The 21,868-nt window shown below is 43.4% G+C and overlaps 1 protein-coding gene across 2 annotated transcripts; it reads left to right on the top strand.

Moving 5' to 3' along the window:
* The first annotated feature begins 6,222 nt into the window (after window positions 1-6,222).
* On the top strand, window positions 6,223-10,877 carry tmem169b (transmembrane protein 169b). 2 transcript variants are annotated; one of them, XM_031806219.1, is made up of 4 exons: window positions 6,223-6,725; window positions 7,295-7,699; window positions 7,731-8,077; window positions 9,377-10,877. In XM_031806219.1, exons 3-4 carry the CDS (start codon window positions 7,807-7,809, stop codon window positions 10,021-10,023), a joined length of 918 nt encoding a protein of 305 aa, XP_031662079.1. In that variant the 5' UTR covers window positions 6,223-6,725; window positions 7,295-7,699; window positions 7,731-7,806; the 3' UTR covers window positions 10,024-10,877. The 2 variants fall into 2 exon arrangements, with proteins under 2 accessions (XP_031662079.1, XP_031662080.1); XM_031806220.1 differs by having other exon boundaries at window positions 6,224-6,725; window positions 7,295-7,389; window positions 7,421-8,077.
* Window positions 10,878-21,868: the final 10,991 nt, after the last annotated feature.

Genomic DNA, 21,868 nt, shown 5'->3' with positions numbered 1-21,868 from the left:
AACATCTTTCTTTCAAAATCTCATCATGAATCAAGTTGACAATCTACTGGCAAATCCCTTTTAGAAGAGAAATAATGATAGATAAATAGAATGTATCGGTTCTCATCGGACATAAACATTACACAACATGGGGGAAATCACAAATTTAACAATGAGTGGATTGGAAGGAATCAGTGACCGTGGCTTTATGGTCCAAAATCTGGTATTAAGGGGCTCTTTTCCAAGATTAAAATGATTAACATTAAAATATTGGCCTCAATGAAGCATGCTTTGTGCCATGCTCAAAACAACTGTTAACTCAGAACTGCGAAAACTTGACTTCAGTGAGTTCAACTGGGAAGTCGGGAATAAATGAGCTCCTACTGTGGAAAATACGTTTTGAACAGTCATCCAACTCAGAATTGTAAAGCTTCTTTCTAGAGCTGAAGATCAATGACGCCATCATGATTTGACCTTGTTTTTTTCCCCGAGTTCCCAGTTGTTTTGAAATAAATCCAGAGAATACCAGACTTTAATGACAAAATTTTCCCACGAAGGACCACCATGCCACCTTCCTGTTCAAGTGAGCACAGCACAACAAGGTCCAACAATGTATTGTATGCTGCTGTATAAATGATGTAATATGCCAGGGAGATGTGTATACTGTAGCTAAGAAAGTAATACTAAGTGTATGTTGTGTAGTAAGCTGTTAGTAGCCCATGTGCCTCACCCTAATAATTTGGTCTATTTTCACCTCTTAATTTCACCTACTGTTCTGACTTGGTGGTGCACATGTAGCCTATAACCTGTTTTAGAGAAGTGAAATCATTGAATATTGTAAGAGCTTTCATTGTCTGCTTATATGACACCTTTTTTTATCCTACGGTTCTGACTTGGTCTGAATTCTGTTGCTGTACGTTTTCAAAAGTGCTAAACAAATAGTTATATTGTCTACGTCCGTACGTCATGTCTTTATCAAAATTACGGATTGCCTCTTATCCGCTTGTCGTCCCCTTATGCCATAGTGTGTACATCTCAATTGTCATTAGAAACCATATTTGTTTAAGCAAGTCAGCCATATCAGCTATGCTTTTTTAAAGGCAGTAAATTAGTCCGCTGATAGCCAGGTGTAGCAGTGGTAAGATGTTGGGACAGCTTTATACAGGCCCTAACAGTTTGTGGTCACCATTATAGTGAAATTCATGTATTTTTTTGTGTTGTGCAGTGGTTTTGCTGGCATTTATCCCACTTATTTTATTTTTTGTCCCACCAAGATTGATATGCTAAAATCGCCACTGCCCGCTTCATATTTATTCATACTATGTTCCAGTTTCTTCCTTTTTCCCTTGTCCGCCATCTTCACCGCATCCGCAGTCCTTCAACGCAATTCTCCCCTCTCCCAGGCAAACCTTGCTGTGGATTAGCGTTTTCATCGCAGTTCCATATCTACACGGGATTGGCCAGGACAGCGGTGGAGGGGCGGGGTTAATGGTATTCTGGAATACAGTTTACGACGCCCATCTGGAATCCCACACCCAGGGTTGCCATATCCGCAGTTTTCAGTCAAATCGGGCTACTTGGGAAAACGATGTTGCGGTTGAAAATGTATTGTTAACGGGTTGCCGGTTTTTGGGCTACTAAATTGCACCGCGGCCGCCATGGCGTTTCTCAGGCAGGAGCAGGCTGTTGCTGAGCGAGTGGGTGGTGGGGAGGGCCGGAGGGGTGTGTGTGTCTTGTTAGTAGTGCACAGCAGCATGTAGTTTAGTCCACTATTGGCTAAATTGCTTGCTATTTAGCTTGTCATAATGCCTGGACATTTTGGACATTTTGTGGACATTTGAAAGTGGACATTTTGAAATGGAGGTTTTGGAACTCCCTCTCGTGCTTCTGTGATGAGGAAAAGTACTCAATGAAATTGACATTAAATATGGAGAATGATACATTTGCATCTGTTGGCCATCAAGTAGCCTATTTATATTCCATAGTTGGCTACCACTTGATTCATGGGTTGATGTTGAAATGACTATATAACTGGAGTCCTTGCAAATCAATTTGTGCCACTTGTGTAGCCTACCTGGAGCTGTCAAACACATTTAATATATAGCCTACAACTTCAGTGTATTGTTGTTGTAACCTTGTGTTATTGTTGTTGTTGTAACCTTGTTTAGTTCATTAAATTGGCAGTTATTAAAGCTCAATCACAGATTGACAGTAACAGTCAGTCAGATTAGGCTAAAGTAGTTTTTTTTAAAGAAGCTCTGGCTGTTGTTGACAAGCACATTTGGTTCATTTACATATTATTATTTAATTCAGTGATTGAAATGATGACCACATCCTCAGTAGTCTGTTCCAGCTGGCTATTGGGAAACACAAGTACTACTTACCTCAAAATCAAACTATTCATGTTGAATGAATGACTCTGTTAATTTGAGCTAAGCAAGCTGCTGAAATCATCTTGTACTACTGTAGACTATCTGATATGAGATGTAGACCTATCAGGGGCTATAGGCTGAATACATCTAACTAAGCAAACCATGGCAAAGTTTAATTACAATCATAAACCCATTGAAATTAAATGGGTCATTTCTAACTGTTTGTAGTCTTAACATCTGGCACATATTAACGGCACAATTGCCAGAAAATAGCCTAACATTCGTTTTTTTTAATTCGTCAAAATGTTTCTTTCTCAGAGATTTCCTCTGTCCAACTTTCCTCATTCAAACTCTCTTGTCAGATTTATCTATAGTTATGCACCTGCGTAAAATGGATTTATTTACAATTATAAACTTGGTTTGAGCCATGAATACTGATTGGACAAAAACCGTTGTATATCAGACCGTATACAATGGGTATGACAAAAAATGACTTTTACATAGGTAACCAGTTTATAATAGCAATAAGGCACCCTGGGGGGTTGTGGTACATGGCCAATATATGGCTGTATCCAGGCACTCCACGTTGTGTCATGTTAAGAACAAATTTTATTTGTCACATGGGCCGAATACAACAGGTGTAGACCTTACAGTGAAATGCCGACTTACAAGCCCTTAACCAACAATGCAGTTTTAAGAAAAATGCCTAAAAAATAATAGTAACAAATAATTAAAGAGCAGCAGTAAAATACAAATAGTGAGGCTATATACAGGGGGGTACTGGTACAGAGTCAATGTGGAGGCTATATACAGGGTGTTACGGTACAGAGTCAATGTGGAGGCTATATACAGGGTATTACGGTGCAGAGTCAATGTGGAGGCTATATACAGGGTGTTACGGTACAGAGTCAATGTGGAGGCTATATACAGGGGGTACCAGTACAGAGTCCATGTGGAGGCTATATACAGGGGGTACCTGCACAGAGTCCATGTGGAGGCTATATACAGGGCGTACCGGTACATAGTCAATGTGGAGGCTATATACAGGGGGTACTGGTACAATGTGGAGGCTATATACAGGGGGTACCGGTACAGAGTCAATGTGCTGTGCACCGGTTAGTGGAAGTAATTAAGGTCAAATATATACATATTGGGTAGAGTTATTAAAATTACTATGCACAGATAATAACAGAGAGTAGCAGCAGTGTGGGGTGGCAATGCAAATAGTCTGGGTAGCTATTTGACTAGATGTTCAGTCGTATGGCTTTGGGGTAGAATCTGTTTAGAAGTCTCTTGGACCTAGACTTGGTGCTCCGGTACCGCTTGCCATACGGTAGCAGAGAGAAGAGTCTATGACTAGGGTGGCTGGAGTCTTTGACCATTTTTAGGGCCTTCCTCTGACACCGCCTGGTATAGAGGTCCTGGATTGCAGGAAGCTTGGCCCCAGTGATGTACTGGGCTGTTCACACTACCCTCTGTAGCGCCTTGCGGTCGGAGGCCAAGCAGTTGCCGTACCAGGCAGTAATGTAACCAGTCAGGATGCTCTCGATGGTGCAGCTGTAGAACCTTTATAGGATTTGAGTATCCATGCCAAATCTTTTCAGTCTCCTGAGGGGGAATAGGTTTTGTCATGCCCTGTTCACGACTGTCTTGGTGTGCTTTGACCATGTTAGTTTGTTGGTGATGTGGACACTAAGGAACTTGAAGCTCTCAACCTGCTCCACTACAGCCCATTCGATGAGATTGTGAGCATGCACTGTCCTCCTTTTCCTGTAGTCCACAATCACAAGTCTTGATCACATTGAGGGAGAGGTTGTTATCCTGGCACCACACAGCCAGGTCTCTGACCTTCTCCCTTAATGCTGTCTCGTCGTTGTCGGTGATCAGGCCTACCACTGTTGTGTCATCGGCAAACTTAATGATGGTGTTGGAGTCGTGCCTGGCCGTGCAGTCATGAGTGAACATGGAGTACAGGAGGGGACTGAGCACACACCCCTGAGGGGCCCCCGTGGCTGATGTGTTGTTACCTACCCTTACCACCAGGGGGAGGCCCGTCAAGAAGTCCAGGATCCAGTTGCAGAGGGAGGTGTTAAGTCCCAGGGTCCTTAGCTTAGTGATGAGCTTTGAGTTCACTATGGTGTTGAACGTTGAGCTGTAGTCAGTGAACAACATTCTCACATAAGTGTTCCTTTTGTCCAGGTGGATAAAGTGCAGTGTGGAGTGCAATAGAGATTGCATCATCTGTGGATCTGTTGGGGCGGTATGCAAATTGGAGTGGTTCTAGGGTTTCTGGGATAATGGTGTTGATGTGAGCCATGGCCAGCCTTTCAAAGCACTTCATGGCTACAGATGTGAGTGCTACGTGTCGGTTGTCATTTAGGTAGGTTACCTTAGTGTTCTTCGGCACAGGCACTATGGTGGTCGGCATGAAACTAGTTGGTATTACAGACTCAGACAGGGAGAGGTTAAGACACTTGCCATTTGGTCAGCGAATGCTAGGAGTTCACATCCTGATAATCTGTATGGCCCTGCGGTCTTGTGATTGTTGACCTGTTTAAAGGTCATTGGTTGCGGAGAGCTTGATCACACAGTCATCCGGAACAGCTGATACTCTCATGCATGTTTCCGTGTTACTTGCCTCGAAGTGAGCATAGAAGAAATTTAGCTCGTCTGGCAGGCTTGTGCCACTGGGCAGCTCTCAGCTATGCTTCCCTTTGTCATCTGCAATAGTTTGTAAGCCGACGCTTGTCGGAGCCGGTGTAGTATGATTCAATCTTAGTCCACGCTATGCCTGTTTGATGGTTCGTCGGAGGACATAGCGGGATTTCTAAGAATCTTCCGGGTTAGAGTCCCGCTCCTTGAAAGCGGCAGCTCTTGCCTTTAGCTCAGTGAGGATGTTGCCTGTAATCCATGGCTTCTGGTTGAGGTATGTACTTACAGTCACTGTGGGGACGACATCATCAATGCACTTATTGATGAAGCTAGTGACTGATGTGGTGTACTCCTCAATGCCATCGGAAGAATTGCGGAACATATCCCCAGTCTGTGCAAAACAGTCCTGTAGTTCAGCATCTGCTTCATTTGACTGCTTTTTTATTGACCAAGTCACTGGTGCTTCCTGATTTAGTTTTTGCTTGTAAGCCGGAATCAGGAGGATGGTATTATGTTCACATTTGCCAAATGGAGGGAGAGGGAGAGCTTTGTACGCGTCTCTGTGTGTGTGGAGTAAAGGTGGTCTAGATTTTTTTCTCTCTGGTTGCACATTTGGTAAAACTGATTTAAGTTTCCCTGCATTAAAGTCCTTGGCCACTAGGTGTCTCTGGATGAGTGTCTTCATGTTTGCTTATGGCCGTATACAGCTCATTGAGTGCGGTCTTAGTGCCAGCATCAGTCTGTGGTGGTATGTAGACAGCTACGAAAACTACAGATGAAAACTCTCTAGGTAGATAGCTTGGTCTACAGCTTATCATGAGAGACTTTACCTCAGGCGAGCAGAACCTCGAGACTTCCTTAGATATCGTTCACCAGCTGTTGTTTACAAATATACATAGACCGCCACCCCTTGTCTAACCAGAGGCTGCTGTTCTGTCATGCTGATAGTGTATAACCCGCCAGCTGTATGTTATTCATGTCATCATCCAGCCACAACTCTGTGAAACATATGATTTTACAGTTTTTAATGTCCCGTTGGTAGGATATATGTGCTTTTAGTTCGTCCAATTTATTATCCAGTGATTGTATGCTGGCCAATGGAACGGATGGCAAAGGCAGATTAGCCACTTGTCAGTGGATCCTCACAAGGCACCCCATCTCTTTCCGCGATGGTGCTGTCCTCGTGCCTTATTGTTTAATCACTCCACGTTGGGTCATGTCAAGAACAGCCTTTAGCACCGTACCCCGTCATGCCTTATTGCTTATTCAGAGCAGTCAAATTAGTTCAATCATCCACTGATAGAAAATTATCTGGGCAGTTTAATAAGGGCAAATTATCTTTTCTCTTGCGACATAATCAAATTAGTTTAAGTCATGTCTTAGATCGCAATAATTATTATTTTGACGTAACCCACATTTTGCGTTACAAGTTACGATATTCCTTCTTAATTGGCTCGGTAAAATTATGGGATAATTGTTTATTGTATAAATGTGGCAACTCCTCTCTTCCCGTGGAAAAAAATATGTTTCTTTTTAGTCATTTTGTGCTGGTTTTGTACGGTCAATGGGATACAAATGGTGTGGTCCTGGCAACCCTGCCCACATCGGTGAACAGCGTAGTGGTGTGGAACCAACGTCTATCGAAGGAGTGTCGGATAAAATAACTACACACGAAAATAACACAACTACTATACCTCAGTTTCGGTGGTAAACCATTTTAAGGTAAGGCATATTGTCTTTGAGTGTAAATGCAAACGTTTTCCACGCCGCGGGTATTTATTTAGACAAAAGAACAGATATCTGGGTGTGATGTGATTTAAATGGAAACATTGCCCCTTACGTTAGTTTCTCCGCTACCATTTAATGCTGATACAATCTACTGTAAACCTTTTGTCTGATGCATTGATGCATAATGTGGCCTCCATGTTGAAAATGTACTTATGTTGTAATGGTGGGTTTTCACGGTTCCATCGTTGTCAAAGCCGTGGTGAGGTTACATTAGTACATTGGTGGGATAAACGTGATCCACTGCAAAAAATGGTGTCGACGCGGACAACCCTTTCATTCATTAAATTATATGAAATGTAGTTGTCTATGCCTATATACATTTGCAATGGTATTGTCAATGTGCATATAAATCGATATGAAAAATAAATGTATTCAATTAAATAATGCAGTAACATGAAGTGTAACCTAACCCGTGTTATTACTGGATACATTACAGTGGCAGAAATATATTCGAAGCACTCCTAAAATTCTGACTGTTTCTTTCCTTTGTACAATTCTGTCAGTGCTTTCCTTCTGGGAATACCTGCTCTCACACAGAATGGACACATGTAGGCAGCATTGTTTCCCAAGTGATCATTAGTCCCAAGCCAGTCAGGAGGTAAGGCCCAGAGAGGTGCCCCAGTCAGGAGGTAAGGCCCAGAGAGGTGCCCCAGTCAGGAGGTAAGGCCCAGAGAGGTGCCCCAGTCAGGAGGTAAGGCCCAGAGAGGTGCCCCAGTCAGGAGGTAAGGCCCAGAGAGGTGCCCCAGTCAGGAGGTAAGGCCCAGAGAGGTGCCCCAGTCAGGAGGTAAGGCCCAGAGAGGTGCCCCAGTCAGGAGGTAAGGCCCAGAGAGGTGCCCCAGTCAGGAGGTAAGGCCCAGAGAGGTGCCCCAGTCAGGAGGTAAGGCCCAGAGAGGTGCCCCAGTCAGGAGGTAAGGCCCAGAGAGGTGCCCCAGTCAGGAGGTAAGGCCTAGAGAGGTGTCCCAGCCCCAGTCAGGAGTAAGGCCCGGAGAGGTGTCTTTCCCCTTAGTCAGTCAGTATGGCCCAGGCGGAGGCCCAGCCCAGTGGGGATAACAGCCCCCAGCTCATCTCCCTCCAGTCGGAGAGGTCAGAGGCATCAGGGAACCACGCAGAGGTGGGCTCCGCCAACCGGAGGAAGAGGAGGAGGAAGGAGCCCAGACCTGAGTCCATCATTGTGTATCGCTCAGACAATGAGCGGGGGCCTGGGGAGGAGCAGGTGGGAGAGGAGGGAGGTGCTGAGAGGAGCACTGAAGAGGGGGCCAAGTTCCTCAACACACCCACCGGCGAAGGTGAGACATCAGTGGTATGGTACGACAGGTGTATCGTTGGGTTGTTTCCATAACATAGCAGATATCTGACATGATGTTCTCACTACAATATGTTTAGCTGCCTCTTCCCTCTGATAGCAAGCCCACTTCTATGCAAAGAATAATAATTCTAAAATGTATTTGGTGAACTGTGCTGTGTATGTTTTTGTATTCTGTCTTACTAGTGTCATCATGTTGTTGTTGTTTATCTCCAGGAGGTTGGAGCTTACTAGTGTCATGATGTTGTTGTTTGTCTCCAGGAGGCTGGAGCTTACTAGTGTCATCATGTTGTTGTTGTTTATCCAGGAGGCTGGAGCTTACTAGTGTCATAATATTGTTGTTGTTTATCTTCAGGAGGCTGGAGCTTACTAGTGTCATCATGTTGTTGTTGTTTGTCTCCAGGAGGTTGGAGCTTACTAGTGTCATAATGTTGTTGTTTGTCTCCAGGAGGCTGGAGCTTACTAGTGTCATCATGTTGTTGTTGTTGTTTATCCAGGAGGCTGGAGCTTACTAGTGTCATAATATTGTTGTTGTTTATCTTCAGGAGGCTGGAGCTTACTAGTGTCATCATGTTGTTGTTGTTTGTCTCCAGGAGGTTGGAGCTTACTAGTGTCATAATGTTGTTGTTGTTTACCTCCAGGAGGCTGGAGCTTACTAGTGTCATCATGTTATTGTTGTTGGTTGTCTCCAGGAGGCTGGAGCTTACTAGTGTCATAATGTTGTTGTTGTTTATCTCCAGGAGGCTGGAGCTTACTAGTGTCATAATGTTTTGTTGTTTATCTCCAGGAGGTTGGAGCTTACTAGTGTCATCATGTTGTTGTTGTTGTTTATCTCCACGAGGCTGGAGCTTACTAGTGTCATCATGATGTTGTTGTTGTTTATCTCCAGGAGGCTGGAGCTTACTAGTGTCATAATGTTGTTGTTGTTGTTTGTCTCCAGGAGGCTGGAGCTTACTAGTGTCATAATGTTGTTGTTGTTGTTTGTCTCCAGGAGGCTGGAGCTTACTAGTGTCATAATGTTGTTGTTGTTTATCTCCAGGAGGTTGGCGCATACTAGTGTCATAATGTTGTTGTTTATCTCCAGGAGGCTGGAGCTTACTAGTGTCATAATGTTGTTGTTGTTTGTCTCCAGGAGGCTGGAGCTTACTAGTGTCATCATGTTGTTGTTGTTGTTTATCTCCAGGAGGCTGGAGCTTACTAGTGTCATAATGTTGTTGTTGTTTATCTCCAGGAGGCTGGAGCTTACTAGTGTCATAATGTTGTTGTTGTTGTTTATCTCCAGGAGGCTGGAGTGACAGGAGCATGCCCCCAGACAGCCGTTATGTGACCTTGACCGGCACCATCACCAGGGGGAAGAAGAAGGGTCAGGTGGTAGACATCCACGTTACTCTAACAGAGAGAGAACTCCGGGACATGGCCCTCTCTAAAGAACGTCTGGACGCTGAGTGTGAGAGGGGGCAGGGCTCCAAGTGTTCCTGTGGCTTGGGGTTCTTTCAGGGCCCCCATGTGATCCTCTGGAGCCTATTGTGTGCTCCTCTGGTGTTCCTTATCGCCTTCATCACGTCATTTTACTATGGAACGCTCACCTGGTACAACGTGTTCCTGGTCTACAACGAGGAGAGAACATTCTGGCACAAGATTACCATCTGCCCCTTCCTCATCATCTTCTACCCCATGCTGATCATGCCCATGGCCCTGTCCCTGGCTCTGTACTCCACCCTGGCGCAGGTCTCCTGGGTCTTTAGTGAGTGGTGGCTGTCTGTCCGCGACCTGGAGAAGGGGTTCTGTGGCTGGGCCTGTGGGAAGCTGGGGCTGGAGGACTGTTCTCCATATAGTATTGTGGAGCTGCTGGACTCTGACAACTTCTCAGGGAGCATGCAAGGGAATAACAAGGCCCCCGGCGAGGATGCTCAGACGTCCTCTGTGTGAGACTGGGTTGTATTCACTAGGAAGCAAACGGGTCGAAACAGGTTAGAACTACCTGAACTTATCCGTTAATAAGAAACACTTTTTGCATTGGTGTACCCACTAATGAATATAACCCTGGACTGGCATCATGGACACAAACACACAAATTGGCATAGTTGTCATACTTTCACATTTTTCGATACCATCAAAAAAGCCGGTTATTGTTTTAACTTACACTTCCTACTAATTTATCTAACCTCGCATTCTTACTGGTTGTTATTGAAGTGAACTCTGTGTTTACTGGGCCAATCACCATGTTGTTGTGTTTAAAATGGTCTTATTTATTTGAATATTTCAACCACTAGCTAGTTTAGTTGTAAGTGTTGTCAATGGATGTTTTGTATCATAGGACGGGCTATTAAAATGTGTTTAAATGAAATATACTGCAACATGAGGGTCGCTACAATACTGCCTAAAGTTTACTGTATACGTCACGGAGGATCAAACACAAGACCTATCTATCAAACATATTGATAGATTTCTGTTGAAAAACTGTTGCACTGAAATCCTCAATAGGACAGGCAGGAAGTTAACTTTTATATCTAATGTACTGTACCCGCATGAAGTAATACTTGACCTTTCTCTCTTTCGGGTTGAAGAGACATTTTAAACTGTGGCAGGAACTCTGGGGCGTTGATTCAACAGACAAGAATGTAGAATTAAGATTTGAAGGATTTAAAAGGATTTTAGTCAGTACCTCTGTTCTCTATATAAAGGTTCACCTGTGTGTGTTGTTCACTCACTCTTCACATCATGTTTGTTGCTCACCATGAGATAAAATGTATGGAAATAAAACCTGAATCATTTTCACAGTTCAACAGTGGGGTCATTTTGTCACGTTTTATCGTTTTATCTTTATGATGATTAGGTACCACTACATGACCAAAAGTTTGTGGACTCCGGCTCGTTTAACATCTCATGGACCCCTGCTCGTTTAACATCCCATGGACCCCTGCTCGTTTAACATCCCATGGACCCCTGCTCGTTTAACATCCCATGGACCCCTGCTCGTTTAACCTATCATTCCATATAAATTACAATACTAAAAGTATATACACTAAAAGTATATTACAAGGCTAAAAGTATGTGGACACCTGTTCGTTTAACATCTCATTCCAAAATTATGGGTATTAATATGGAGTTGGTCCCTCCTTTGCTGCTATAACAGCCTCCACTCTTCTGGGAAGGCTTTCCGCTAGATGTTGGAACATTGCTGCTATAACAGCCTCCATTCTTCTGGGAAGGCTTTCCGCTAGATGTTGGAACATTGCTGCTATAACAGCCTCCACTCTTCTGGGAAGGCTTTCCACTAGATGTTGGAACATTGCTGCTATAACAGCCTCCACTCTTCTGGGAAGGCTTTCCACTAGATGTTGGAACATTGCTGCTATAACAGCCTCCACTCTTCTGGGAAGGCTTTCCACTAGATGTTGGAACATTGCTGCTATAACAGCCTCCACTCTTCTGGGAAGGCTTTCCACTAGATGTTGGAACATTGCTGCTATAACAGCCTCCACTCTTCTGGGAAGGCTTTCCACTAGATGTTGGAACATTGCTGCTATAACAGCCTCCACTCTTCTGGGAAGGCTTTCCACTAGATGTTGGAACATTGCTGCTATAACAGCCTCCACTCTTCTGGGAAGGCTTTCCACTAGATGTTGGAACATTGCTGCTATAACAGCCTCCACTCTTCTGGGAAGGCTTTCCACTAGATGTTGGAACATTGCTGCTATAACAGCCTCCACTCTTCTGGGAAGGCTTTCCACTAGATGAAGGATCATTGCTGCAGGGACTTGCTTCAGCCGACGCATGGCATTGCGAATGTTGATCTTAGGCTTGTGTGCGGCTGCTTGACCATGGAAACCCATTTGGTTAACTCTTGAGCTTCCTCGGGTCTCCACCGAACTAGGTAAATCCACTTTTAGTTTTAAAGCAACTCATTGCTAGAACCAACTACAAAATACATTACAATTGGATGTTCTGGTGCCGCTCGGGCAATTTAAATATTGATTGAGGACCTTCTTATTGAGGAATGTAATAGTTTTTCTTGAATAGTTGTGTTGTTATTTGACTGGTTTTATATTGGATTTAGGTTATGTCTTATGTACAGTATATGCACGGGATATGTGAAAGACCCTGGTCTATGCATGGGTGGCAGGTAGCCTAGTGGTTAGAGTGTTGGACTAGTAACCAAAAGGTCACGTTTGTCTTGCTCACCACACTGCCAGGTCTCTGACCCCCTCCCTATAGGCCTCATTGTTGTCGGTGATCAGGTGTGTTATCAGTGGTAGGTCAGTCATAATTATGGCTAAACCCTGCCAATTTCTAAAATGTCTCTTTTTTAAATCTGATTTTAAACCTAACCTTAACCACTCTGCTAACGTTATGTCTTACCCTAACCTTAACCACTCTGCTAACGTTATGTCTTACCCTAACCTTAACCACTCTGCTAACGTTATGTCTTACCCTAACCTTAACCACTCTGCTAACATTATGTCTTACCCTAACCTTAACCACTCTGCTAACGTTATGTCTTACCCTAACCTTAACCACTCTGCTAACGTTATGTCTTACCCTAACCTTAACCACTCTGCTAACGTTATGTCTTACCCTAACCTTAACCACTCTGCTAACGTTATGTCTTACCCTAACCTTAACCACTCTGCTAACGTTATGTCTTACCCTAACCTTAACCACTCTGCTAACGTTATGTCTTACCCTAACCTTAACCACTCTGCTAACGTTATGTCTTACCCTAACCTTAACCACTCTGCTAACGTTATGTCTTACCCTAACCTTAACCACTCTGCTAACGTTATGTCTTACCCTAACCTTAAATTACAACCAAAAAGCTCATTTTTGTTTACATTACATTTTATAATATTTTGATACCCCATTATAGACAGAATATAGACCATCTTCGTGGTCAATATTTGTGGATATATCATTTTTTCCATAATCATGGCACCTTGCTTCTATTTCACCAGATGTATCTCTTTGAACCGATGACTTTAAAATCACACACAAACAAAGTTCTGAGAATAATTTAGTAGCTAATGGCAGCCTGCAGTACCCTGGTTGGCCTTCCACTTGGGATGTGAGGGGGCAGCACTGAGCTAGCCTGCAACGTCACTACCTACAATAGCTCAAACTGTGCATGACTTTCCAAGAACTCCATGTAGCAAGATGGCCACACACATTAAGGACACTTCCTGATCTTCAAATGTGCCACAGACATCAGATCGTTTCTAAACTTGACAGTTCATGCAGCTTTAGTATTAGTAAAGTTCTGATCATGGAATTCACAATGCGTCATGCATCTACATCCTCAGAGGAGGAAGGGGAGGACCTGCCTCATTTCAGAGGAGGAAGGGGAGGACCATCCTCATTTCAGAGGAGGAAGGGGAGGACCTGCCTCATTTCAGAGGAGGAAGGGGAGGACCATCCTCATTTCAGAGGAGGAAGGAGAGGACTGCCTAATTTCAGAGGAGGAAGGGGAGGACCATCCTCATTTCAGAGGAGGAAGGGGAGGACCATCCTCATTTCAGAGGGGGAAGGGGAGGACCATCCTCATTTCAGAGGAGGAAGGGGAGGACCATCCTCATTTCAGAGCAGGAAGGGGAGGACCCTCCTCATTTCAGAGGACGAAGGGGAGGACCCGCCTCATATCAGAGGCAGCCCGTGTGGAGGCTCCTCAGAGGAGGAAGGGGATGACCATGCTCCTCAGAGGAGGAAGGGGAGGACCATGTTCCTCAGAGGAGGAAGGGGAGGACCATCCTCATTTCTGAGGCAGCCCGTGTGGAGGCTCCTCAGAGGAGGAAAGGGAGGACCATCCTCATTTCAGAGCCAGCCTGTGTCAGTGAAGGCTCATTAGAGGAGGAAGGGGAGGACCATGCTCCTGTGAATTTCATAAAAATAGTGAAATATTTAAAAAGTTATCAATTTGAGATAAATTTACACAACATATATTCACGTCACCAAATAATTGATTAAAACACTGTTTTTCACTGAAGGTCTGCAGTAGCCTCAACAGCACTCTGTAGGGTAGCACCAAGGTTTAACCAGAGGACAGTTAGCTTCCATCCTCCTCTGGGTATATTGACTTCAGTACAAAACCTAGGAGGCTCATGATTCTCACCCCCTTCCATAGACTTACACAGTAATTATGACAACTCCCAGAGTACATCCTCCAGCCTATCAGAGCTCTTGCAGCATCAACTGACATGTTGGTTGAGAGAATTAATCTAGTACTGAAAGCATAAGATACAGCTAGCTAGCACTGCACTGCATAAAATGTGGTGAGTAGTTGACTCAAAGAGAGAGAAAGAAAAGTTTTGAACAAATTAATTTCTTCACAAAGGAAGGAGCAAGAGATAGAGATAGCTATAGTTCATTACAAAAATTAACTTACTTAGCTAGCAAATGCAGCTAGCTAGTTTAGCCTACTCAAACACCCGGCTCAAACGGAGAGATGGATAGCTGGCTATAACAGAATGATGCTATGTTGGCTAGCTGGCTTTGTCTATCCAACACTGGAACTCTTCCAAGTCAAGGTAAGCGTTTGGTTTTACTAATTTATTGCCAGGGTCAGTGGCAAATCTTAGCATGTAAATCTTGGTGGGACAAACAAATTTTTGTTGTTGATACATGCCAGCAAAGCCACTACACAATGTAAAACATCACTAAACAATACATTAACTTCACTGCAACCGTGACAAATGGTGCCCACAGACTGTTAGGGCCTATATAAAGCTGTCTCAACAGCAGAGCTTTCTATTCAGTACCATGGAGTGAATCCTCTGCTACACCTGGCTATAAGCGGAGCCTTGTCTGGCAGTCAAACATTCAGCCTCATTTACTGCCTTTAAAAAAACATAGCTGATATGGCTGACTTGCTTAATCTAATGTAGTTTCTACTGACAATTGAGATGTACAAACTATGGCATGAGGGAACGATGAGCGGATAAGGGGTAATCTGTCATTTCAATTAAGACACTGACAGAGCTAAAAACGGATGTGGTCAATATAACTACAGTGCCTTGCGAAAGTATTCGGCCCCCTTGAACTTTGCAACCTTTTGCCACATTTCAGGCTTCAAACATAAAGATATAAAACTGTATTTTTTTGTGAAGAATCAACAACAAGTGGGACACAATCATGAAGTGGAACGACATTTATTGGATATTTCAAACATTTTTAACAAATCAAGAACTGAAAAATTCCCCTTAAGTTAATACTTTGTAGCGCCACCTTTTGCTATGATTACAGCTGTAAGTCGCTTGGGGTATGTCTCTATCAGTTTTGCACATCGAGAGACTGACATTTTTTCCCATTCCTCCTTGCAAAACAGCTCGAGCTCAGTGAGGTTGGATGGAGAGCATTTGTGAACAGCAGTTTTCAGTTCTTTCCACAGATTCTCGATTGGATTCAGGTCTGGACTTTGACTTGGCCATTCTAACACCTGGATATGTTTATTTTTGAACCATTCCATTGTAGATTTTGCTTTATGTTTTGGATCATTGTCTTGTTGGAAGACAAATCTCCGTCCCAGTCTCAGGTCTTTTGCAGACTCCATCAGGTTTTCTTCCAGAATGGTCCTGTATTTGGCTCCATCCATCTTCCCATCAATTTTAACCATCTTCCCTGTCCCTGCTGAAGAAATGCAGGCCCAAACCATGATGCTGCCACCACCATGTTTGACAGTGGGGATGGTGTGTTCAGGGTGATGAGCTGTGTTGCTTTTACACCAAACATAACGTTTTGCATTGTTGCCAAAAAGTTCAATTTTGGTTTCATCTGACCAGAGCACCTTCTTCCACATGTTTGGTGTGTCTCCCAGGTGGCTTGTGGCAAACTTTAAACGACACTTTTTATGGATATCTTTAAGAAATGGCTTTCTTCTTTCCACTCTTCCATAAAGGCCAGATTTGTGCAATATATGACTGATTGTTGTCCTATGGACAGAGTCTCCCACCTCAGCTGGAGATCTCTGCAGTTCATCCAGAGTGATCATGGGCCTCTTGGCTGCATCTCTGATCAGTCTTCTCCTTGTATGAGCTGAAAGTTTAGAGGGACGGCCAGGTCTTGGTAGATTTGCAGTGGTAGTGGTATTATCGCTTGCACAGTGCTCCTTGGGATGTTTAAAGCTTGGGAAATCTTTTTGTATCCAAATCCGGCTTTAAACTTCTTCACAACAGTATCTCGGACCTGCCTGGTGTGTTCCTTGTTCTTCATGATGCTCTCTACGCTTTTAACGGACCTCTGAGACTATCACAGTGCAGGTGCATTTATACGGAGACTTGATTACACACAGGTGGATTGTATTTATCATCATTAGTCATTTAGGTCAACATTGGATCATTCAGAGATCCTCACTGAACTTCTGGAGAGAGTTTGCTGCACTGAAAGTAAAGGGGCTGAATAATTTTGCACGCCCAATTTTTCAGTTTTTGATTTGTTAAAAAGGTTTGAAATATCCAATAAATGTCGTTCCACTTCATGATTGTGTCCCACTTGTTGTTGATTCTGCACAAAAAAATACAGTTTTATATCTTTATGTTTGAAGCCTGAAATGTGGCAAAAGGTCGCAAAGTTCAAGGGGGCTGAATACTTTCGCAAGGCACTGTATTTGTTCAGCACTTCTGAAATGTACAGCGACAGAATTCAGAAAATGTGCCGTTCTTACATTATTCTCCCTGTACACCAAGTCAGAACCGTAAGATAAACAAAGGGGGCATATAAGCAGACAATGAAAGCTCTTACAATATTCGATGATGACATTTCTCTAAAACAGGCTATAGGCTACATGTGCACCATCAAGTCAGAACAGTGGGCTAAGTTATTAGGGGGAAAGGGACCAAATTATTAGGGTGAGGCACATGGGCTACTAACAGCTTACTACACAACATACACTGAGTATTACTTTCTTAGCTACAGTATACACATCACCCTGGCATATTACATAATTTATGCAGCAGCATACAATACATTTTTGGACTCACTGATGTGCTGTGCTCACTTGAAAAGTAAGGTGGTCCTTCTTGTGGGAAAAGTTTTTCATCAAACTTTGTCATCAAAGTCTGTCATTCTCTGGATTTATGGTGTCAAGACAACTGGGATCTCTGAAAAAAAACAGGTTGAATCATGATGTCAGTGGTCTGTCTTCTGGTCAGAGGTCTAGAAAGAGGCCCGTGTTCCTGAGTTGGATGACTGTTCAAAACTTATTTTCGCAGATGGAGCTCTTTTTTCCCCAGTTGTCTTGAACTCACTGAAGTTCCCAGTTGATCTCACTGAAGTTCCCAGTTGTCTTGAACTCACTGAAGACTGATGTCGATTCTGTTGAAAAACGTTTCTTAAATGGAAGCAAATGGAACGAAAAGGGATAAACATACCTGAGTTTGCCCAACAGAAATTTGTTTGCAACTGTTAGACTAATGATTGCACCCTATATCAGCTAGATGTATTCAAGAGTGTGTAAGATGGTATTGAATGTGTCACTGTCTGTCACCTACGTTGTAAACTTTCATTCAGAGGCTAGGTTGTAGCAACCTCATGATGGGTATAGGGACAATTCTAGTATCATGTAGACCTAAACCTATGGATGTTACATTGAACAGGGTGAATAGAATATGAATGACTGCCACTGATCTACACCTACATTTAAATGTGTCTACCTTGTCCACAGTGTGTCCAGATTCCCTTTTCCTTCACTATATTCAAATGCCAGTATGCATTTTACAAATGGTGGAATAAGATAAATATGATTATAACATAACATCAACTGATGGCAGTAGCTAACTACTGTAGCTAATTAGCCAGCTAACCTCGGTAGCTAGCCAGCAAGCTAGAAAGCAACACTAAAGGGATTGCAAACAGATTAGCATAACTCTTGCCAAACAACAAATTGTTTTTCTAAATATTAGCTATGGCTAGCATTTATGAGGCCAGCAAACACGTTCTTCACATGCTAGGAAGCATTTCCTCCAACGTTGTAATGAAAAGGTGCCTCTCGTTCCTAACACTGAACCCAAACCGGTTGCGCGCGTGTGCCATCGTGCATAAATGTATTTTGTTCACACCAAACGCGATCATGACACGCTGGTTAAAATATCAAAACAAACTCTGAACCAATTACATTAATTTGGGGACAGGTCGAAAAGCATTAAACATTTATGGCAATTTAGCTAGCTAGCTTGCACTTGCTAGCTAATTCGTCCTCTTTAGCTAGCTTGCTGTTGCTAGCTAATTTGTCCTGGGATATAAACATTGAGTTGTTATTTTACCTGAAATGCACAAGGTCCTCTACTCCACCAATGAATCCACACATAAAACGGTCAAACGAATAATTTCTAGTCATCTCTCCTCCTTCTAGGCCTTTTCTTCTCTTGACTTTATATTGCGATTGACAACTTGAATAAATTAGGTGTATTACCGCCACTGACTTTGTTCGTCTTTCAGTCACCCAGATGGGTATAACCAATGAGGAGATGGCACATGGGTACCTGTTTCTATAAACCAATGAGGAGATGGATTAGTTAGGACTTGCAGCGTGATCTGCGTCAGAAATAGAACTGACTTCTATTTTAGCCCTTGGCAACGCAGATGCTCGTTGACGCGTGAGCAATAATTGAATAACATAGATTTCTAAATGTATTTTGCAACGCGCACATGATGCAAGTGATGTGGTCAGCCTGTGATACACATGTTTTCTGGAGACTTGTGGGAGGAGTTGTCACGGTCGTCCTCCTCTCCATCTGAAGAGGAGAGGCGAGAAGGATCGGAAGACCAAAATGCGGTGTGATATGTGTTCATAGTGAATTTTAATAAAGAAAACACTGAAACACTGTACAAAAACAGTAAACAAAACAACCACCGCTGAAACAAGCCATCAACATAGACAATCACCCACAAACAAACAGTGAAATCCAGGCTACCTAAGTATGATTCTCAATCAGAGACAACTAATGACACCTGCCTCTGATTGAGAACCATACTAGGCCGAAACATAGAAATCCCAAATCATAGAAAATCAAACATAGACTGCCCACCCAACTCACGCCCTGACCATACTAAATAAATACAAAACAAAGGAAATAAAGGTCAGAACGTGACAGGAGTGCTGATGACTTCGCCCACTATGCGCTTTCAGTAGCCTGATTTCATCCAGACTGAGGAGAAAAATAAAATATAGGACAAAACACACATTACGACAAGAGAGACAACACTACATCAAGAGAGACCAAAGACAACAACATAGCAAGGCAGCAACACATGACAACACAGCATGGCAGCAGCACAACATGGTAGCAGCACAAAACATGGTACAAACATCATTGGACAGATATAGATATCTCAGATAGGGGGGAGTGAGGCCTAAGAGGGTTTCGTAAATAAGCATCAACCAGTGGGTCTTGCGACGGGTATACAGAGACGACCAGTTTACAGAGTGCCGTGATGTGTCCTGGAAGGAGCATTGGAGGCAAATCTGATGGCCGAATGGTAAAGAACATGTAGCCGCTCGGGAGCACCCCTACCTGCTGATCTATAAATTACGTCTCAGTAATTGATCATGGGTTGGATGGTCATCTGAATCAGGGTTAGTTTGGCAGCTGGAATGAAAGAGGAGTGATTACGATAGAGGAAACCAAGTCTAGATTTAACCTTATATCCTTCCTGTTTGGCCCTGTCCGGGGGTGTCATCGGATGGGGCCACAGTGTCTCCTGACCCCTCCTGTCTCAACCTCCAGTATTTATGCTGCAGTAGTTTATGTGTCGGGGGCTAGGGTCAGTTTGTTATATCTGGAGTACTTCTCCTGTCCTATCCGGTGTCCTGTGTGAATTTAAGTACGCTCTCTCTAATTTTCTCTTTCTCTCTTTCTTTCTCTCTCTCGGAGGACCTGAGCCCTCGGACCATGACTCAGGACTACCTGACATAATGACTCCTTACTGTCCCCAGTCCACCTGGCCGTGCTGCTGCTCCAGTTTCAACTGTTCTGCCTGTGATTATTATTATTTGACCATGCTGGTCATTTATGAACATTTGAAGATCTTGGCCATGTTCTGTTATAATCTCCACCCGGCACAGCCAGAAGAGGACTGGCCACCCCACATAGCCTGGTTCCTCTCTAGGTTTCTTCCTAGGTTTCGGCCTTTCTAGGGAGTTTTTCCTATACCTGCATTGCTTGCTGTTTGGGGTTTTAGGCTGGGTTTCTGTACAGCATTTTGAGATATCAGCTGATGTACGAAGGGCTATATAAATACATTTGATTTGATTTGATTTATCTACACTGGGGGGTCACATCCTAACTGGTCCCTTATTATTTATCTCCCCTTTATTTAACCAGGTATTTATATATATAACCCTAACCCTTTATTTAACCATGTATTTAGATATATAACCCTTTATTTAACCAGGTATTTATATAGATATAACCATAACCCTTTATTTAACCAGGTATTTATATATATAACCCTAACCCTTTATCCTCGACTTCGGCGTTGTCATTTACAAAATAGCCTCCAACACTACTCAACAAATTGGATGAGGTCTATCACAGTGCCATCCATTTTGTCACCAAAGCCCCATATACTACCAACCACTGCGACCTGTATGCTCTCGTTGGCTGGCCCTCGCTTCATACTCGTCGCCAAACCCACTGGCTCCAGGTCATCTACAAGTCTCTGCTAGGTAAAGCCCCGCCTTATCTCAGCTCACTGGTCACCATAGCAGCACCCACCTGTAGCACACGCTCCAGCAGGTATATCTCACTGGTCACCCCCAAAGCCAATTCTTCCTTTGGCCGCCTCTCCTTCCAGTTCTCTGCTGCCAATGACTGGAACGAACTGCAAAAATCTCTGAAGCTAGAGACTCTTACCTCTCTCACTAGCTTTAAGCACCAGCTGTCAGAGCAGCTCACAGATTACTGCATCTGTACATAGCCCATCTGTAAATAGCCCATCCAATCTACCTCATCTCCATACTGTATTTATTTATTTATCTTGCTCCTTTGCACCCCAGTATCCCTACTTGCACATTCATCTTCTGCACATCCTACCATTCCAGTGTTTAATTGCTATATTGTAATTACTTTGCCACCATGGCCTATATATTGCTTTACCTCTCTTATCCTCATTTGCACATTCTGTACTGTATTATTGATTGTATGTTTGTTTTATTCCATGTGTAACTCTGTGTTGTATGTGTTGAACTGCTTTGCTTTATCTTGGCCAGGTCGCAGTTGCAAATGAGAACTTGTTCTCAACTAGCCTACCTGGTTAAATAAAGGTGTTCTCAACTAGCCTACCTGGTTAAATAAAGGTGTTCTCAACTAGCCTACCTGGTTAAATAAAGGTGTTCTCAACTAGCCTACCTGGTTAAATAAAGGTGATTTTTTTTTTGTACCGTAATACCCTGTATATAGTCTCCACATTGACTCTGTACCGGTACCCCCTGTATATAGTCTCCACATTGACTCTGTACCGTAATACCCTGTATATAGCCTCCACATTGACTCTGTACCGTAATACCCTGTATATAGTCTCCACATTGACTCTGTACCGGTACCCCCTGTATATAGTCTCCACATTGACTCTGTACCGTAATACCCTGTATATAGCCTCCACATTGACTCTGTACCGGTACCCCCCTGTATATAGCCTCCACATTGACTCTGTACTGGTACCCCCTGTATATAGCCTCCACATTGACTCTGTACCGGTACCCCCTGTATATAGCCTCCACATTGATTCTGTACCGTAATACCCTGTATATAGCCTCCACATTGACTCTGTACCGGTACCCCCTGTA

This window comes from Oncorhynchus kisutch, linkage group LG26, assembly GCF_002021735.2.
Source record: "Oncorhynchus kisutch isolate 150728-3 linkage group LG26, Okis_V2, whole genome shotgun sequence".
Taxonomy (NCBI): Eukaryota; Metazoa; Chordata; class Actinopteri; order Salmoniformes; family Salmonidae; genus Oncorhynchus; species Oncorhynchus kisutch.
This window is presented reverse-complemented; position numbering and strand designations above follow the sequence as displayed.